General features: G+C 41.7%; 1 protein-coding gene across 36 annotated transcripts in view; it reads left to right on the top strand.

Annotated features, from left to right (window-relative positions):
- MACF1 (microtubule actin crosslinking factor 1) overlaps window positions 1-19,554 on the top strand; it is a 349,861-nt gene that overhangs the window by 223,600 nt on the left and 106,707 nt on the right. For 27 of the 36 annotated variants that reach the window (XM_067010930.1, XM_067010949.1, XM_067011039.1 and 24 more), the window contains 10 exons: window positions 31-183; window positions 1,325-1,558; window positions 3,811-3,960; window positions 4,887-5,120; window positions 6,236-6,439; window positions 8,896-9,414; window positions 10,216-10,392; window positions 10,647-10,770; window positions 11,575-11,783; window positions 12,165-12,482. In XM_067010930.1, coding sequence (XP_066867031.1) covers window positions 31-183; window positions 1,325-1,558; window positions 3,811-3,960; window positions 4,887-5,120; window positions 6,236-6,439; window positions 8,896-9,414; window positions 10,216-10,392; window positions 10,647-10,770; window positions 11,575-11,783; window positions 12,165-12,482 — 2,322 coding nt within the window. The remainder of the gene's footprint in view (window positions 1-30; window positions 184-1,324; window positions 1,559-3,810; window positions 3,961-4,886; window positions 5,121-6,235; window positions 6,440-8,895; window positions 9,415-10,215; window positions 10,393-10,646; window positions 10,771-11,574; window positions 11,784-12,164; window positions 12,483-19,554) is intronic. The other 9 variants (XM_067011058.1, XM_067011015.1, XM_067011022.1 and 6 more) reach the window with 1 other exon arrangement.

The following is a 19,554-nucleotide window of genomic DNA, read 5'->3' as shown; positions in this document are numbered from 1 at the left end:
TTATCATCTAATTTGCCATTTATTTCTTAGACTAGAGTTTTAAATCAGTATGAACAGCTAGAAGGCAAACTTCAAGATCTGAGAGCCTGGGTTGGCAATACCCATCTTATTCTGAACAACAAGGAGCATGTCAATGAAACGGATACCATCGACAGCCTGAATCACTATCTCCAACAGTATGAGGTAAGCACTCCACCAGTTCTCAAGCATGTTTTATTTGTCCTTTTGAGTTGTATCAATTTTATTTCTCTGATAGGCAAACTGGTATCTGTACTTGCCTTTCTTAGAAAGTCTGACTTTCCATCTGAGAAATAAAGTCAGCTACGTTTAGTTTTTTAGATTATCATACCTCTGGAGCTTCTTCAGTGATTATGATCATTTTTCCTTTCAGCTGTACTGAGAGTCTGTGGAATGGCCTATGATAATCCAACTTCTTCTTCTCTTTATAACTGAGCATCTAGTATCCCTTTTTTCTATTTTGCTCAAGATCTAATCCTATGCTCACACACCAGTTTTTGTTTCTTTAATGATTCTAGACTTTCTTTTTTTTTGGCTTTTTATTTTTTGAATTTTATTTAATTTTTTTTATACAGCAGGTTCTTACTAGTTATCTATTTTACACTTATTAGTGTATATATGTCAATCCCAATCTCCCAATTCATCCCACCCCCACCCTCTGCTTTCCCCCCTTGGTACACACACACCAGTATTTTTTAAATTATTATTATTTAACATCTTTATTGTAGTATAATTGCTTTATATTGTTGTGTTAGTTTCTAAAACTTAAAAAAATACATTTTTTCACAGATACCTGGGATTAGCTGTACTGTAATTCTGTTATTATAAGTGATTGAAAGCTTAGTGCATTTAGAAATCAAAGACTAGTAAAGGAAACCTAACTGTAATATGCAAGGGGTATGGAGAGGCCAGAAATGAGAGAGACTTCGGTTTGGCCGTAGAAATTATCAGTGTCAATTATAAAAATGCAAGAGGGCTTCCCTGGTGGCGCAGTAGTTGGAGAGTCCGCCTGCCAATGGAGGGGACACGGGTTCGTGCCCCGGTCCGGGAAGATCCCACATGCCGCGGAGCGACTGGGCCCGTGAGCCATGGCCGCTGAGCCTGCGCGTCCAGAGCCTGTGCTCCGCTACGGGAGAGGCCACAACAGTGAGAGGCCCGCGTACAGCAAAAAGAAAAAAAAAAAAAGCAAGAAATTAACCCCTGTTTGATCATGTTGATTCTTTGATTAGAACCAACAGCTTCTGCTTCTATAGAGAATAAGAAGTTTTTCTTTTTTTCTTTTTCTTCCTTTCCCCACTTACCTTAGGATTTGAAACAGCACGTGGCTGAGAGGAAATCTCAGCTGGATGCACTTGCCTTTGATATTCAGTTCTTTATCTCCGAGCACGCCCAGGACTTGCCTCCTCAGCAGAACCGACAGATGCTAAGGCTTCTGAATGAACTGCAGAGGTCCTTCCAGGACCATGTGGAACGGACTGCAGCCCAGGTGGATGCCTTGCAGGGCCGTCTTCAACAGATGGAGCAGGCAGCCCGGCTTAAGGTCAGGCTGAACCAGAAGCTGGGCTCAGTTGGTCTCTGGGATGTCCTCTGTCTTTGGGTTTTCTGGCCAGACTCCATTTGTCACGATTCCAGGAGCCTGCGTTTACCAGTTTTGATTGGTTCAGGCCAGTTTGGTTCTGGTTCAGGAGGCAGCTCTTCTGGCTGTTTTTCTTGCCGTGTTTTTGGTTTTATGTGTGTGTGTGTGAGAGAGAATATGTGTGTTTACATGTGTATGCATGTGCAAGTGTTTTCTTTTTAGTGAGACTCTACTGTCACTGTGTCTCACTGTCTCTGACTTTCAAATGAAAATTTTATTCCCTAGTCCTTATTTCTCCTACTCTCACCCTCAGCATTCTTTTGAGGACTGTTAGGAACATTTAGGTACTCTGAGCTCTTGAGAAGAATGGTCCTGAAATCAGTTTTATTCTGGGGCTTTTCAAATGATCAACAGTAAGATTCCTTGACCACCTTCAAACAGCTGACAAAAAGATTTTTATCAGAATCATATTGACTTTTTAGCACATTTGAAATTATTATTTTCTAGTACCGTTCTCTACACTGTTGTGCCCAGTGCTTATTCACTTGTTGGAAAACTGTGTAGAAGCACTCTTGATACATTTTGGGGGGTGGGGGGAAACAACTAATCATCTCACCACCTTCTATCACAAGCTTCTTCTTCTAGGACTCAACATAATTGCATTAATGGTAACATCATAACCTTGTAATACCAAGAATGATGCTTATGCCATTTCTGCTGTTTGAATAATAAGTTGGAATTCAGCAAGATGATACTAGAATTGTCCTTGTCACCAGCAAAACTGTCTCAGGGTCTCTTTTATTAAATATAGTGCAAAGTAGAATTGAGCTTTTGAGTCAGGCTTAAAAGATATTAAAGGCTTAAAGTCAAGTCTATATGTCCCTATTACTGCTTCGTTGTTTCAACAGTATTGAATTTGAAGTAAAATACTAATGAAATATGTTAGGTTACCTTCCATATCTGGAAATGTGCAGTGTCCTCACTTGGGAATTCATAGAGCCTGGTGTAGCTTATGGATAATTAATGAAATAGCATTGGTCTGGGCCACCTTAAGACACAGCCCACATCCAGGATAGGCTCCTGAGCTGCAGAAGGTGATACAGTTGCATGTGAACATTCTTTCTAAGCGTGTAATTAATTCCACAATGTTTATTGACCTTGTTATTGTCAGAAATGCTCTGCTTCTCTCTATATTTGCCCTGAATGCATGTGTATGTCTGTGTGTTAACTTGTTTGCTTTGCTTTTTTCAGATTCAGTCTGCACCCATCCTAACCCATGAAGATCCTGTTTTACAACTGAAGAACTCTTAGGAGTTCTCTTCCAGAGCCCTTCTATTTGTCCTAAAGAGGGGGAGAGAGGGCCAATTTGGGCACCTGTTTGTAAGTGCAGGTGGCTAAAACACCATCAGAAGGTAGAAACTGGTGGAAAACGGTTCTAGAAGGATGGTCAGGAGAACACATCATGCTCAATTGCTCAATCAGGTGCTTCAGTGTCATGCGACTGAGAGGTCTGGAGAAAGGATCAGGCACAGAAGCCTACTCCCTCCTCCCCTTGGGCTGGCTTTTCTCTTGGGTAATGGTATAGACACCTGAAGACTGAGCCCGTTGCTATTCTGGGGCAGTTCCCTTCTTCTCAAAATAGCCAAGCCCTTCATGCCTGGCATGTAATCATTCCATTTAATGGGTGTCTGCATTTGTGAGACATTTGATTTATATAAAATCAGCTCAATTACTAAGAAACTCAATTAGCTTATAAATTATCTAGTTTCTTGATTTTTACTCCTAGTCTAGTCCTTCTAATTTTCCATATTATGACTTAACATGTAGTGTATCATCCAGTTCCAGTAGAATTGATCAGAACTGCTAATTTATTATTACCACCAATATCATCTGTGGATTTTAAGCATCTGGGCTCTCTGTTCTCCATTTCCAAGGATAATAACAGCAGTCTGGCAAAGGAGCTTCCAGACCGAAACCTGGGAGCGTTCTCACCCCAAATCACCCCTAATTATAATCCCGACCATAGCCCCAGATTAATAGACGATCCAATTGAGGGGAGCTTTCTGAATATGATTTCTGTGCCTTTTCCTCCTCTAGTCTCCCACCAACTTTTCCATCCTTGAGATATAACCTTCCTGTTTTACATTTCAGGGAGTTATCTTGTATTTATAGAATGAGAATCATTAATTGTCTCGGCCCCTTTGCATTTTAATTAGACCCTGCAGAAACAACAAAATACCTGTCACCAGAAACTGGAGGATCTTTGCAACTGGGTAGGACAGGCAGAAAGAGCATTGGCTGGCCATCAAGCTAGAGCCACCCAGCAGGATCTCTCTGCTTTGCAGAAGAACCAAAGGGACTTGAAGGTCAGTAAGAGTTAACTCAATTTTTTTATTCTTTCAAGTATTTATAAAGGCTTGCTATGTGCCAGGCACAGTGCTTAGTGCCAATAACATAATGGTAAACGTCACTGCTCTCATGAAGCTTATAGTGTAGTGGGAGAGACAGACATTACACAAATAATCACAAAAATGAACATATAATTTATTCAGTATTATATCTATAAAGGAAAAGTTACATGAGAACATATAACAGAGAGACCCAATCTTGACTTGAATGTCAAGATTACCTTAAAGAAGTGTCACTTAAACTGAGAAACAGGGTACGTAGGGGTTGATGCATAAAGGTGTGGGAGGAAGAAGAAAATTGCCAGGCAGAGGCCTGTACATCAGTCTGGAGGTGGGAATGGGGTCGAGCACAATGTATTCAAGAGCTGAAAGAAAGCTAGTTCAATTGGACTGCGAAGAAAAAAAGGAAGAGTAGTGAATGATGAGTTTGGAGGGTAGGACCCAGATCACTCTGGGCCTTGTAGGCTACATTAGGATTAAGGAGTGATAACCAAGAGAGTTATAAAGGACCAACCAGGCCTCAACTCTGCTAGAATCCTGTTGTCAACTCTTCTTTATAGAAGAATGATCTCTTTGAGGATAACTCATTGCAGAGTAAAAATCATGTTTATGGGCAGTCTCCATTTTTGTCTTCACTAAATAACTTCTTAGAAATTTAAATTTAAATTTTTCTTAGAAAATTAAATATTAAAATAGTTTCATAATTAAAAAGCATTTAAAATTTTATTATCTCCATTCGTTTAGGCATGAACCTTAAACAAATTATAATCAGAGACATATGTCAATTGCAGATAGTGTCATCCTAGTCATTCATCTTCATGTTGTTGAGAGGTCTTAGAAGTTCTAAAGTTGAAGCCTCTGCCATCCTGTTTCCATGTGTTAAGGATTTACAGGATGACATTCAGAATCATGCCACCTCATTTGCCAGTGTTGTCAAAGACACTGAAGGGTTCCTGGAAGAGAACCAAACTAAGCTGAGCCCCCATGAGTTGACAGCTCTCCGGGAAAAACTTCATCAGGCTAAGAAGCAGTATGAGGCTCTCCAGGAAAGGACGAAGCTGGCCCAGAAGGAGCTGGAGGAAGTGGTGACCTCAGCCTTACAGCAGGAAACTGAAAAGGTAACCAGACTGCTATGATGCTTGGTATTTTTCAAAAAAAAGAAAATTTTGGTACTTACACAAATAAAAGGTAATGAAGGGAAACTGCTTTACAGAGAGCATAGAATCATAAAAAACGGTTAATTCAGGAGCAGATCTGTGAGTCAGTATTTATTTTTATAAGAAACATCCTGAAGGACTTTAAGTCAGGAATAGCTGGTAGTAAGTTCATATTCCAAATCATCACCATCATCATCATCATCATCATCATCATCATCATCCTTTCATCCTTGGGGAAAAAGCAAATGGCATATTTCTAGCATGAATCTGGACTGGTGATCCAAGGGTACTAATGAAAATACCTGAGCAGTCTTAATGGACCACAAGCAATCCTCAAGCTGCCACTATAGTTTCAGTGGGAAGTCATGGCACTGAGATAAACCTAAAAGAAGGTAAAGTCTCATGGTCTTCTGCACCCCACTCAGCACTGGCTTATTGAATCAAAGTTCTTTTTCTGGCTGTGAACTTGTACACTAATGAGGGAGGTAGAGAATGTGTAAAGAGAAGTAAGTTACCTGAAGATGAATTCTGAAATACATGAATATATCACTTGGCATAACCTGTTTTATTAAAGTACTTGAAGAGTCGGAAAATAGAATTTGAGAGACAAGTTTCAGAATTCAGTGTTCTACTTGGCAGAGAAAATGCTGGGAGTAGTCTGCATTTTCCTTAAGGAAGAACAGACAGATAATTGAGTGTGACTGTGCTATTTTTTTATCTTACCAAAGCAGCGTGTAACTTCTGTGTACCTAGAAAGGATTCCATAAAGCTTGGAGGTGCCAGGACTAAATCATCTCTTAACAAAGCCCTTTCAAATCCTGGGATTTGCCGCCCTCCTGCTCCTTTATTAAAAACAGTGAGATATAGATCAAATTTAGGGATTGTTTTAAATAATTAGTTTTCAACAGATTTAGAAGATGCTTATTTTTCTTTGTGGGTGCAAAGACTGTTTATACCCAGCCTTAGAGCTGCTTTTTAAATTTTTTTTAAGCCTAAATGTCTTCCCCTTTACTTAACCTTTGGTTGATAGCTGAGTATCTAAGGCCTTCTCACTAGACTACCCCTGTGGCTTTCAGAGTAAAGCAGCAAAGGACCTGGAAGAGAACAGGAGTAAGATCGATGCTCTCTTGGATTGGCTGACTTCAGTGGGATCATTGGGTGGACAGATGGAGCAGCTCTCAGGAGGTCACCTGGAGAAAGGAGCCTTGGATACCACTGATGGTCAGATGGGGGTGAACCAAGCCCCAGAGACACTGGACAAGCAATGTGAGAAGTTGAAGGTGAGCATGTTAGCTTGTTGTGACAATGCTGGGTGAATCTCTGCTGCCCTGGGCAAGTCACCATAACCTCCTGCGTGAAATCCAGTGAGCACTTCTCAGTTCATATCTTCTTTGATTTCTCAGCAGCCTTGACAGTATTGACCACTCCCCTTAAAATAGTTTCTCCCTTGTTTCCTTAGAACTATGTGCCCTGATAATCCTCCTCCCTTTCCTCTGGGCAGCTTTTGAAATACTGATATGCTTCCAGGTTGTAGCCTAGGCCTCTTCTCGTCTTTCAGAATATATTTTCCTTGGGTAATCTCATCCACCCACGACACTTCACTTCCCATTTGTACTAGTGGTTTCCATGTATATGTTTGTCTCCAGCCCAGATGGCTGCCCTGAGCTTCAAACCAGTGTATAAATCCATCTGCCTATTTGCAACTTGGAACCACAAGCACCTCAACCTGAGAAATAGACCTCCTATTTTCTAAAATACCCCTCCCCCATTGAACATGTTCTCCTTCCTATATTCTCACTTACTTGCCTGGACTAAACATCACCCTAGATTCCTTTCCTTCCCTCACTCTCCCATATTGAATCAGTCATCAAATCCCACGCTTCTTATAGCTTTTTTAAAGTCATCCACACGTTTTTATCTCCATCGAGATATTATTGCAGTTCAGACTACTATCAGCTCTCACTTGTGTTACAGTAACTTCTACTGGTCTCCTTGACTCTTGGCTTTTACCCTCCAATCCATTCCCACACTACTAAGTGATTTTTTTTTTTTTTTTTTGTGGTACGCGGGCCTCTCACTGTTGTGGCCTCTCCCGTTGCGGAGCACAGTCTCTGGATGCGCAGGCTCAGCGTCCATGGCTTACGGGCCCAGCCGCTCCACGGCATGTGGGATCCTCCCGGATCGGGGCACGAACCCGTATCCCCTGCATCGGCAGGTGGACTCTCAACCACTGCGCCACCAGGGAATCCCCAAGTGATCTTTTTAAGATGCTGTGTCCCTGCTTAACCCTTTTAATAGTTCCCTACTGCCCTCAGGAAACTATTTCTTAACTCATCTCTACTCATCTATTCAGCAAATATTGAGGGCCTGATGCATGACAGGCATTGGAGATAAACCAGTGAACCAGCCAGATCCACCATCTCCAAGACATTAACTGACATATGCAGGCATATTGTATTACATGATTGAAAGACTATTATATATTTAGGGAACTTAGAAAACACACGGATCACATACGTTAGTGATACCTTTATAGCATACAAAATTGGTTTACCTGAAATGCTTCTGTTGAACAGCCTGTGTGGGCCATCGCCTTATTTTGTATTCATAGGATTTCTGCCTCTTGCATGCTTCTGTGCTTGGAAGATCCATTGTGGTGTGTACCCTAAAGCCATGGCAGTCTTGGCACAGAGCAGAAATGGTCCTGCTGTCACAGGGGCTTCCTGATACTGCTTGCTGGCAGCTCCATCTAGGAAGGACACTGTCTTACCTGTGGGTGGATGAGAGTGGGGACATCTGGGCAGTATCCAGACAAGCTGTAGTACTGCCCCATACTGTCTCTTTGAGCAGGATATATTTGTCACCCCAGCTTCCCTGAGATGACATCGGAAGCTGAAGCTATCAGATTGCTATTGTCCTTCTCTAGGGAGTTGCATAAATGGTATAGGTAGTTAAGAACACCTACTGAGCTCTCGGTGACTTCTGTTAGACTCAGGAAGAACATTTTAGGAACCAAAACCAGGCAACCACAACTGTCCTAAAAGAACTTATGTTCCACTGAAACAGAAAAAAGGTCTACATGTCCGTACATAGACATAACACATACAGATAAAACGTACAGATTACCTATACTACCCAGAAATAGTTTATTCTCACTAATATACAAATTGTTTATTTAAAGAATTAATTTTCCAACATTTTCTCTAGTAGGGACAGTCTTCAAGGATATGTGAATGACACATTTCACAGCTTAGCATTTGCAATTTTTATGCTGTCATATGTATGACTTATGCAGCTTACTGTCTCCTTCCATCAGTGTGGGTAGTTTTAGTTGGCCATTTGTACCTTCTTTTAGATCTGGGGTAGTTTAGTGAAGAGAGTCAAGTGCAAGTCACAATTTGTCCCTTAACTATCTGCATGACCTTAGTCAAGACATACAACACCTTTTTGGTATTCACTTATCTCATCCTTGATACGGGAATTATATGGTCGGCCTACACGGCAGATGGTGGCACGAGTATTATGAGATAATACATGAAAACTGTCAGATCCTAGATGAGTCAGTTCATCTGGGATTAGCAGATGGCATAATGCATAGAGAGTGAGAGATATTGATGATTTCTGAGCAGCTGGAAAAGTGACCTGTTGAGATCTCTCCCTACTTCTAGCTGTAGACATAAACAAGTTACTGTGGTGTCCCTATTGATTGTCCTTTGTTTGGGGGGATTTTTGCCAGGCTCGTCACCAAGAATTGCTGTCTCAGCAGCAAAGTTTCATCCTGGCCACCCAGTCTGCTCAGGCCTTCCTGGACCAGCATGGCCACAATCTCACACTCGAGGAGCAGCTGATGCTGCAAGAAAAGCTCGGAGAACTAAAGGAGCAGTATGTGACTTCCCTGGCCCAGTCAGAGGCAGAGCTGAAGCGGGTGCAGACACTACGGGATGAGCTGCAGAAGTTTCTGCAGGATCATCGAGAGTTTGAAAACTGGCTGGAACGGTCTGAGAAAGAGCTGGAGAACATGCACAAGCGAGACAGCAGCCCCGAGGCCCTTCCCGCCCTACTAGCGCGACAGGGGAGCTTCTCGGAGGACGTAATTTCCCACAAAGGAGACTTGAGATTTGTGACTATCTCAGGACAGAAAGTCTTGGACACAGAAAACGGCCTTGAGGAAGGCAAAGAACCATCAGCAACTGGAACCTTAGTGAAGGACAAGCTGAAGGATGCAACAGAAAGATACAGTGCTCTCCATTCGAAGGTAGAGGAGAGGTTCCTGACAGCCCCTGGTGAAACAGTCATGGCAGCCCTCACACAACTGTGGGTGGTTTCTGGGGCTTACAATAAGAACCTCAGACACAGTGAACAAGCTGATTTGTAGATTGACCGTGGGTAGAATGAGTTATGAGTGTTTATGAGTTCTGAAAAATAGCAAAATATAGAGGCCCAGGGGCTCATGCCTGATCTGAGCAATATCCAGGGGTTTGTCTCACTGTAGTGGTTGAAGAGGTGGAAGTGCTTACCTCCCTGTGTCCTGACCAGCAGCCATGGCCTTCCAAGAGACAGAGCACAGGGAGACTTAAACCAAATACACAGTCTTTATTCCTGGACAGAACATCTAGGGTAAATCCTTATCTTCCTCCCTATCAAAGAACTCCCTTTAGCTCCCAGTCAGTTCTTCTTACCTGTCTTGTGCTTTTTGCCAACATCTTTCACCCCCCCCAAAAGGAACACGTTTTGTACCTCTCAGTCCCCACCTTTGCCTGCAACCCGATGTATATTTCTTTGGTGGCTTGTCATACAACTGAATCTTCCCAGGTATATAATAAAGTAGGGGTGGGTAGTATGGATCAAACAGTCAGGACCCCACTTACAGAAAATTGTTGCTACCATCTATCTGTGGGGGCCCACACTAACCTTAACTGTAGTTACAGTCAGTTCCCTGTAACATAGCCAGACCTCTTTGGACTGTGCCTGGGAAGCTGCTGCCTTTGGCCTGACCCACTTAAGTCTGCTTTCCCTTCTTCTTCTTCTTCTTTTTTTTTTTTTTCTTATGGCACAGTGTACACGACTGGGTGCTCACCTGAACTTGCTGCTAGGCCAGTATCAGCAGTTCCAGAGCAGTGCCGAAAGCCTGCAGGCCTGGATGAAAGCTTGTGAGGCCAATGTGGAGAAACTCCTCTCAGAAACTGTTGCCTCTGACCCTGGGGTCCTGCAACAGCAGCTTGTAACCACAAAGGTGAGCCAATACGCAACCTGTTGTACTGCACGGCTTAGAGTAGCTTCAAAGCAAAGAAAATGCTTGCATATGTTAAAGGCAGTGGTTGGGATGCCTTGGACAACATATGATTCCTAAATACTTTATTCTGATGGCTGTGGCTATGGATAAACAGAATTTATTCTCTAAGGCTGCTCAGTAGCTCTTGATCCCTAGAACCAGCTTTGATTATGCACTGTGATGGTTTTCTTTTGTCCTTTCTCATGGACAAGCAGCAGTTGCAGGAGGAATTGGCTGAGCATCAAGTACCTGTAGAAAAGCTCCAAAAAGTAGCTCATGACCTCATGGAAATTGAAGGGGAGCCAGCCCCAGACCACAAGCATGTTCAAGAAACTACAGGTATGAAGCAGCAATAGCCAGAGTGTTCCCCTAATTCCTAGTATGTGCCTCTGTTCTGTAACATATCACATCGTGTTGTACAAGTATCTGTGGTGCTAGCTGGGGGCTGTGGATATAAACACGAATAGCTCACCCTCTAATGAACTTTATTCTTACACCATATGAGGCCTTCATGGTCTGACTTCAGCCTCTTTTCCCCAGGCACTCGCCTTCTAGCCACACCCGACTTCTTTCCTTTCCCAAGTCATTTCCTCATTACTTTATCCCTGAAGTTTTTCCTATTGCTTAGCTGCTAACATTTATTGAGTCCTTACCATGCATGATGAAATCTTGCTCATGCTTCAAGATGTAACCGGGAAGTTACTTCCTTTGTAAAGTCCTGACACCACCACCGCCCCTACCCCAAGAAGAAGTAAAAGATAAGAAATACTCATTCTTCCTTCGGATTTCTCTAGTACTCCTAGTACCAGTATAGCACTTGTGATTTTATTAATATGGTTAGTTGATATGCCTTCCACTGCCTGTGCTCTCTTTTAGAGTTTTAAGGTTTGTAGAAGGCAGGGACTTTATCATAATAATCTTTAGTCCTCAGCATTGAGCACAATTTCTGGCACTTAGTAGGTGCTAAATATATAATGCTTCTTGAATTTGGTTCAAATAGTGACGTATTTAAGCTTATTCTTTCTGTTTGTCTTGATTTCTGTTGTTATTATAACTAACATGTACAATCTAAATACGTTTTCTTTTTAAAGTGCAACACAAAAATTGTCCCCACTCTGTCTTCTCATGGCCTTGAATTTCCAGATTCCATACTCAGCCATTTCCAAAGCCTCTCCAGTAGCTTGGCAGAGCGCTCTGCTCTGCTGCAGAAAGCCATTGCCCAGTCTCAGAGTGTCCAGGAAAGCCTGGACAGCTTGTTGCAGTCCATCAGTGAAGTTGAAAATAACCTGGAAGAGGAGAAGGTGGCACCGCTGTCATCAGGAGTCATCCAAGAAGCCCTGGCCACTAACATGGTGAGACCTGTGCCCCAAGAGTTAGCATAGAGGGTATATTTGCCATGTTCCATAATGACATGATTTTGAAAAAAATATCAGGAAAAGAATTCATTTCCATGAATCTTCTAATAAGACTTAGAAATGTTGACTAATCCATGTAAAGATTTGTGTACCCAATTTCCAAACCATTGGTAAGCTTGAGGAAAAGTGGTGATGGCAAAGTCACTGGTGGCATGGGGTGGAGAACTAAGGGTATTGATGGTATTCTGAAGGTTCAGTTGCAATCCTCCAACCCTCCTTGAGGAGGTGAGCATATAGTTACTAGAAGCTTATTAGTTTGTGGCTCAGATAGCCTGGAATAAGTGAGCCAGGAGCTGACAGCCATGTTCTTGATGACAGAAATTGAAGCAGGACATTGCTCGGCAGAGGAGTAGCTTGGAGGCCACGCGTGAGATGGTGACCCGATTCACGGAGACAGCAGACAACACCTCGGCCGCAGTGCTGCAGGGCAAACTGGCTGAGGTGAGCCAGCGCTTCGAACAGCTCCGGCTACAGCAGCAAGAAAAGGAGAGCTCCCTAAAGAAGCTTCTGCCCCAGGCAGAGATGTTTGAGCATCTCTCTGATAAGCTGCAGCGATTCATGGAAAACAAAAGTCGGTTGCTGGCCTCTGGGAATCAGCCAGATCAAGATATTGCACATTTCTTCCAACAGATCCAGGTGAGGATATATCTGCCAGATGGGCAGAATAAAGGGGAAAGAAAGGCAAGGAAAAAAAATATATTTACTGAACACATAATATATCAGTCAGTGTACTGGAAACTTTACCTACATTGTCTTAAAGAATTCTCACAGCCATCCTGTAAGCTAGATATTGTTTGTTCTTTTTTTTTTTTTTTTTTTTTTTTTTTTTTCCGGTACGCAGGCCTCTCACTATTGCGGCCTCTCCCATTGCAGAGCACAGGCCCCGGACGCGCAGGCTCAGTGGCCATGGCTCACGGGCCCAACCGCTCCATGGCATGTGGGATCTTCCCGGACCGGGGCATGAACCCGTGTCCCCTGCATCGGCAGGTGGACTCCCAACCACTGCGCCACCAGGGAAACCCTGTTAGTTCATTTTTTAAAAAACACAGACTAGATTTATTTTTCACTCATATTACATGTTCAACCCAGATCAGCAGGAATATTTAGCTCATCAAGGTCACTCAGTCTTTCAAGTTGGGAACTGCATCCTGACATATGTTTTCATGATTACTGCTGCAAGGGGAAGAGGACATATCATATCCATTTACATTTTATTAGTCAAAGCAAGTTTCATGACCATAGCTGACTTTCAAGGGGGTGGAGAAATGTAATCCTACCATATATATCTAGTAGGTGCAGAGCTGAAAATCTTTGGTGAAGAGTTATTACCTCCCGTAGATATAGATGTATATCCAGGAGCAGAATTGCTGGGTCATAGTACCTGCCTGTACTTAATTTGACCAAGTAGTAGCTACCTTGAGCTCCAGAACGGCTGCATCTGCCCACATTCCCACCTGTAGTACCTCAATATTGCTGTATTCCCACATCGCTGCCTTGGGTTTATCCAGCTATATAACGTTTTCCATATTGTACTGCAATCTCATTGTTTTGTTTGGTTTGCTCTCCTAACTTTCTGCTTTTTGTTTTGAAAAATTTTAAACTTAAAAGTAAAAAGAACAGCACAATCAACATCAGCATACTTTTCACTTGGATCCACCAATTGCTGTTTTTTCTCTCTTTATAAATATATAAAAGAGTATCACTGTGGGCTTCCATTTTCATTATCATCATTGTTCTTTTTTATGATTAAACGTTTTCAAATTTGGTCAATGGGTGCCCCTTTAAGCTGTCTCCTGGTATGTTTTTGGCATGTCCATACCCGTACATGAGTACTCTCTTACTTTCTGGCAGAATAAGATGTGTCACGGTCACCTTGTAGTTCTCCTGTCCCATACCTGAAATCACCTGTTTCTCCAAGGAGCCCTGTTTTTACTGGGGAATTGTAATTAGATATCAAAATCCAGATACTAGGGCTTCCCTGGTGGCGCAGTGGTTGAGAATCCGCCTGCCGATGGAGGAAACACGGGTTCGTGCCCTGGTCCGGGAAGATCCTACATGCCGCGGAGCGGCTGGGCCCGTGAGCCGTGGCCGCTGGGCCTGCGCGTCCGGAGCCTGTGCCCCGCAACGGGAGAGGCCACAACAGTGAGAGGCCCACATACCGCAAAAAAAAAAAAAAAAAAAATCCAGATACTAGATGAGCCATTAGGGTGTCATTGCTTCTAGGTCCTTTAAGTGGATAGGATTAGGAAATCTTGAGAGTTTTTTATATCATGTATTCATACTGATAATCCAGCTCCAACTCAACACCATACGATTCTTCCTCCATTCCCTATTTGTATCTTCCTCTTCCTACAGGGAGAACCCTCGTTTCCAACAACTTAATATATTATTTGCTATATCCTACAATAAAATAAGATCACTTTGGAATTACACTATTATTTCTACCGATAACAAACCTACTAAGTAAAATTCAAGATTTCTTTTTGTCCTGAGACTCTGACCTACTGTATATGTGTTCAAAGTTACCTGAATTTTTTTTCCCCTGTAATTTCTTATCTAATTAGCTTTCTTTGTTTCTGTTTGTATTCAACTCCAGGATTTTACTTTTCTTTGTAAAGTTTTATTTTTAAATATGTGAAACATTAAGAAAGCTCAGATTTTCCAAGACTGCTTTCTAAAGGATCAGCAGTTGGCTAAATTCTCATGGAATAATAATATCTATCTTGAAGAAACTATTTTGGGAATTAAAAAGTATTGGAGATTGGAGATTGGTTCAAGATGGCAGAGAAGAAGGACATGGTCTCACTCCCTCTTGTGAGAGCACCGGAATCACAACTAACTGCTGAACAGTCATCGACAGGAAGACACTGGAACTCACCAAAAAAGATACCCCATATCCAAAGACAAAGGAGAAGCCACAATGAGATGGTAGGAGGGGTGCAATCACAATAAAAGCAAATCCCATAACTGCTGGGTGGGTGACTCACAAACTGGAGAACACTTATACCACAGAAGTCCACCCACTGGAGTGAAGGTTCTGAGCCCCACATCAGGCTTCCCAACCTGGGAGTCTGGCAACAGGCGGGAGGAATTCCTGGAAAATCAGACGTTGAAGGCTAGCAGGATTTGATCACAGGACTTAGACAGGACGGGGGAAACAGAGACTCCACTCTTGGAGATCACACACAAAGCAGTGTGTGCATCGGGACCCAGGGGAAGGAGCAGTGACCCCATAGGAGACTGAACCAGACCTACCTGCTAGTGTTGGAGGGTCTCCTGCAGAGGCGGAGGGTGGCTGTGTCTCACCGTGAGGTCAACTACACCAGCAGCACAAGTTCTGGGAAGTACTCCTTGGCGTGAGCCCTCCCAGAGTCTGCCATTAGCCCCACCAAAGAGCCTGGGTAGGCTCCAGTGTTGGGTCACCTCAGGCCAAACAACCAAGAGGGAGGGAACCCAGCCCCACCCATGAGCAGACAAGCAGATTAAAGTTTTACTGAGCTCTGCCCACCAGAGCAACACCCAGCTCTACCCACCACCAGTCCCTCCCATCAGGAAACTTTCACAAGCCTCTTAGATAGCCTCATTCCCCCAGAGGGCAGACAGCAGAAGCGAAAAGAACTACAGTCCTGCAGCCTGTGGAACAAAAACCACATTCACAGAAAGATAGACAAGATGAAAAGGCAGAGGGCTATGTACCAGATGAATGAACAAGATAAAACTCCAGAAAAAACAACTAAATGAAGTGGAGATAGGCAACCTTCCAGAAAAAGAATTCAGAATAATGATAGTGAAGATGATCCAAGACTTTGGAAAAAGAATGAAGGCAAAGATCGAGAAGATGCAAGAAATGTTTAACAAAAACCTAGAAGAATTAAAGAACAAACAAACAGAGATGAACAATACAATAAATGAAATGAAAAATACAGTAGAAGGAATCAATAGCAGAATAACTGAGGCAGAAGAACGGATAAGTGACCCGGAAGACAGAATGGTGGAATTCACTGCTGTGAAACAGAATAAAGAAAAAAGAATGAAAAGAAATGAAGACAGCCTAAGAGACCTCTGGGACAACATTAAATGCAACAACGTTCACATTATAGGGTTCCCAGAAGGAGAAGAGAGAGAAAGGACCAGAGAAAATATTTGAAGAGATTGTAGTCGAAAAATTCCCTAACATGGGAAGGGAAATAGCCACCCCTGTCCAGGAAAGCGCAGAGAGTCCCATACGGGATAAACACACTGAGACACATAGTAACCAAATTGGCAAAAATTAAAGACAAAACTTATTGAAAGCAGCAAGGGAAAATGACAAATAACATGCACGGGAACACCCATAAGATTAACAGCTGATTTCTCAGCAGAAACTCTACAAGCCAGAAGCGAGTGGCATGACATATTTAAAGTGATGAAAGGGAAGAACCTACAACCAAGATTACTCTACCTGGCAAGGATCTCATTCAGATTTGATGGAGAAATCAAAAGCTTAACAGACAAGCAAAAGCTAAGAGAATTCAGCATCACCAAACCAGCTCTACAACAAATGCTAAAGGAACTTAACTTCTCTAAGTAGGAAACACAAGAGAAGAAAAGGACCTACAAAAACAAACCCATAACAATTAAGAAAGTGGTACTAGGAACATACATATCGATAATTACCTTAAATGTGAATGGATTAAATGTTCCAAACAAAAGACACAGGCTCGTTGAATGGATACAAAAACAAGACCCATATTTATGCTGTCTACAAGAGATACACTTCAGATTTAGGGACCCATACAGATTGAAAGTGACGGGATGGAAAAAGATATTCCATGCAAATGGAAATCAAAAGAAAGCTAGAGTAGCAATACTCATAGCAGGTAAAATAGACTTTAAAATAAAGACTCTTACAAGAGACAAGGAAGGACACTACATAATGATCAAGGGATCAATTGAAGAAGAAGATAAAACAATTATAAATATATATGCTCCCAGCATAGGAGCACCTCAATACATAAGGCAACTGCTAACATCTATAAAAGAGGAAATCGACAGTAACAAAATAATAGTGGGGGACTTTAACACCTCACTTACACCAATGGACAAATAATTCAAACAGAAAATAAGGAAACACAAGCTTTAAATGACACAATAGACCATATAGATTTAATTGATATTTAAAGGACATTCCATCCAAAAACAGCAGATTACACTTTCTTCTCAAGTGTGGACGGAAAATTCACCAGGATAGATCACATCTTGGGTCACAAATGAAGCCTCAGTAAATTTAAGAAACTTGAAATCATATCAAGCATCTTTTCTGACCACAACACTATGAGACTAGAAATCCATTACAGGGGAAAAAAACGTAAAAAACACAAACACATGGAGGCTAAACATTACATTACTAAATAACCAAGAGATCATGGAAGAAATCAAAGAGGAAATCAGAAAACACCTAGAGACAAATGACAATGAAAACACAATGATCCAAAGCCTATGGGATGCAGCAAAAGCAGTTCTAAGAGGGAAGTTTATAGCAATACAAGCCTACCTCAAGAAACAACAAACATCTCAACTAACAATCTAACTTTATACCTAAAGGGACTAGAGAAAGAAGAACAAACAAAATCCAAAGTTAGTAGAAGGAAAGAAATCATAAAGATCAGAGCAGAAATAAATGAAATAGAAACAAAGCAAACAGTTGCAAGGATCAATAAAATTAAAAGCTGGTTCTTTGAGAAGATAAACAAAATTGATAAACTATTAGCCAGACTCATCAAGAAAAAGAGGGAGAGGACTCAAATCAATAAAATTAGAAATGAAAAAGGAGAAGTTACAACAGACACCACAGAAATACAAAGCATCCTAAGAGACTACTACAAGCAACTCTATGCCAATATAATGGACACCCTGAAAGAAATGGACAAATTCTTAGCAAGGTATAACCTTCCAAGACTGAACCAGGAAGAAATAGAAACTATGAACAGACCAATCACAAGTAATGAAATTGAAACTGATTAAAAATCTTCCAACAAACAAAAGTCCAGGACCAGAGGCTTCACAGGTGAATACTATCAAACATTTAGAGAAGAGCTAATACCCATCCTCCTCAAATTCTTCCAAAATATTGCAGAGGAAGGAACACTCCCAAACTCATTCTATGAGGCCACCATCACCCTGATACCAAAACCAGACAAAGATACTACAGGGCTTCCCTGGTGGCGCAGTGGTTGAGAATCCGCCTGCCGATGCAGGAGACATGGGTTCGTGCCCTGGTCCGGGAAGATCCCACATGCCGCGGAGCAACTAAGCCCGTGAGCCATGGCCGCTAGGCCTGCGCGTCCGGAGCCTGTGCTCCGCAACGGGAGAGGCCACAACAGTGAGAGGCCTGCATACCGCAAAAAAAAAAAAAAAAAAAAAGATACTACAAAAAAAAGAAAATTACAGACCAATATCACTCATGAATATAGATGCAAAAATCCTCAACAAAATACTAGCAAACAGAATCCAACAACACATTAAAAGGATCATACACCATGATCAAGTGGGATTTATCCCAGGGATGCAAGGATTCTTCAATATATACAAATCAATCAATGTGATACACCATATTAACAAATTGAAGAAGAAAAACCATATGATCATCTCAGTAGATGCAGAAAAAGCTTTTAACAATATTCAGCACCCATTTATGATAAAAACTCTCTCCAGAAAGTGGACATAGAGGGAACCTACCTGAACATAATAAAGGGCATATATGACAAACCCATGGCAAACATCATTCTCAGTGGTGAAAAACGGAAAGCATTTCCTCTAAGATCAGGAACAAGACAAGGATGTCCACTCTCACCGCTGTTATTCAACATAGTTTTGGAAGTCCTAGCCACAACAATCAGAGAAGAAAAAGAAATAAGAGGAATACAAATTGGAAAAGAAGAAGTAAAACTGTCACTGTTTGCAGATGATATGTTACTATACATAGAGAATCCTAAAGATGCCACCAGAAAAATACTAGAGCTAATCAATGAATTTGGTAAACTAGCAGGATAAAAAATTAATGCACAGAAATCTCTTGCATTCCTATACACTATGATGAAAAATCTGAAAGAGAAATTAAGGAAACACTCCACTTACCATTGCAACAAAAAGAGTAAAATACCTAGGAATAAACCTACCTAGGGAGACAAAAGACCTGTGTGCAGAAAACTATGACACTGATGAAAGAAATTAAAGATGATACCAACAGATGGAGAGATATACCATGGTTTTGGATTGGAAGAATCAATATTGTGAAAATTACTATAGTACCCGAAGCAGTCTACAGATTCAAAGCAATCTCTATCAAATTACCAATGACATTTTTTAGAGAACCAGAACAAAAAACCTTACAATTTGTATGGAGACACAAAAGACCCCAAATAGCTGAAAAAGTCTTGAAGGAAAAAAATAGAGCTGGAGGAATCAGACTCCCTGACTTCAGACTGTACTACAGAGCTACAGTAATCAAGATAATATGGTACTGGCACAAAAACAAATATAGATCAGTGGAACAGGATAGAAAGCATAGAGATAAACCCACACACCTATGGTCAACTAACCTATGACGAAGGAGGCAAGGATATACAATGGAGAAAAGACAATCTGTTCAATAAGTGGTGCTTGGAAACTGGACAGCTACATGTAAAAGAATGAAATTAGAACACTCTCTAACACCATACACAAAAAT

The sequence above is a fragment of the Kogia breviceps genome, chromosome 1 (genome assembly GCF_026419965.1).
Source record: "Kogia breviceps isolate mKogBre1 chromosome 1, mKogBre1 haplotype 1, whole genome shotgun sequence".
Classification (NCBI taxonomy): Eukaryota; Metazoa; Chordata; class Mammalia; order Artiodactyla; family Physeteridae; genus Kogia; species Kogia breviceps.
The sequence above is the reverse complement of the archived record's forward strand: the minus strand, read 5'-3'. Positions and strand labels throughout refer to the sequence as shown.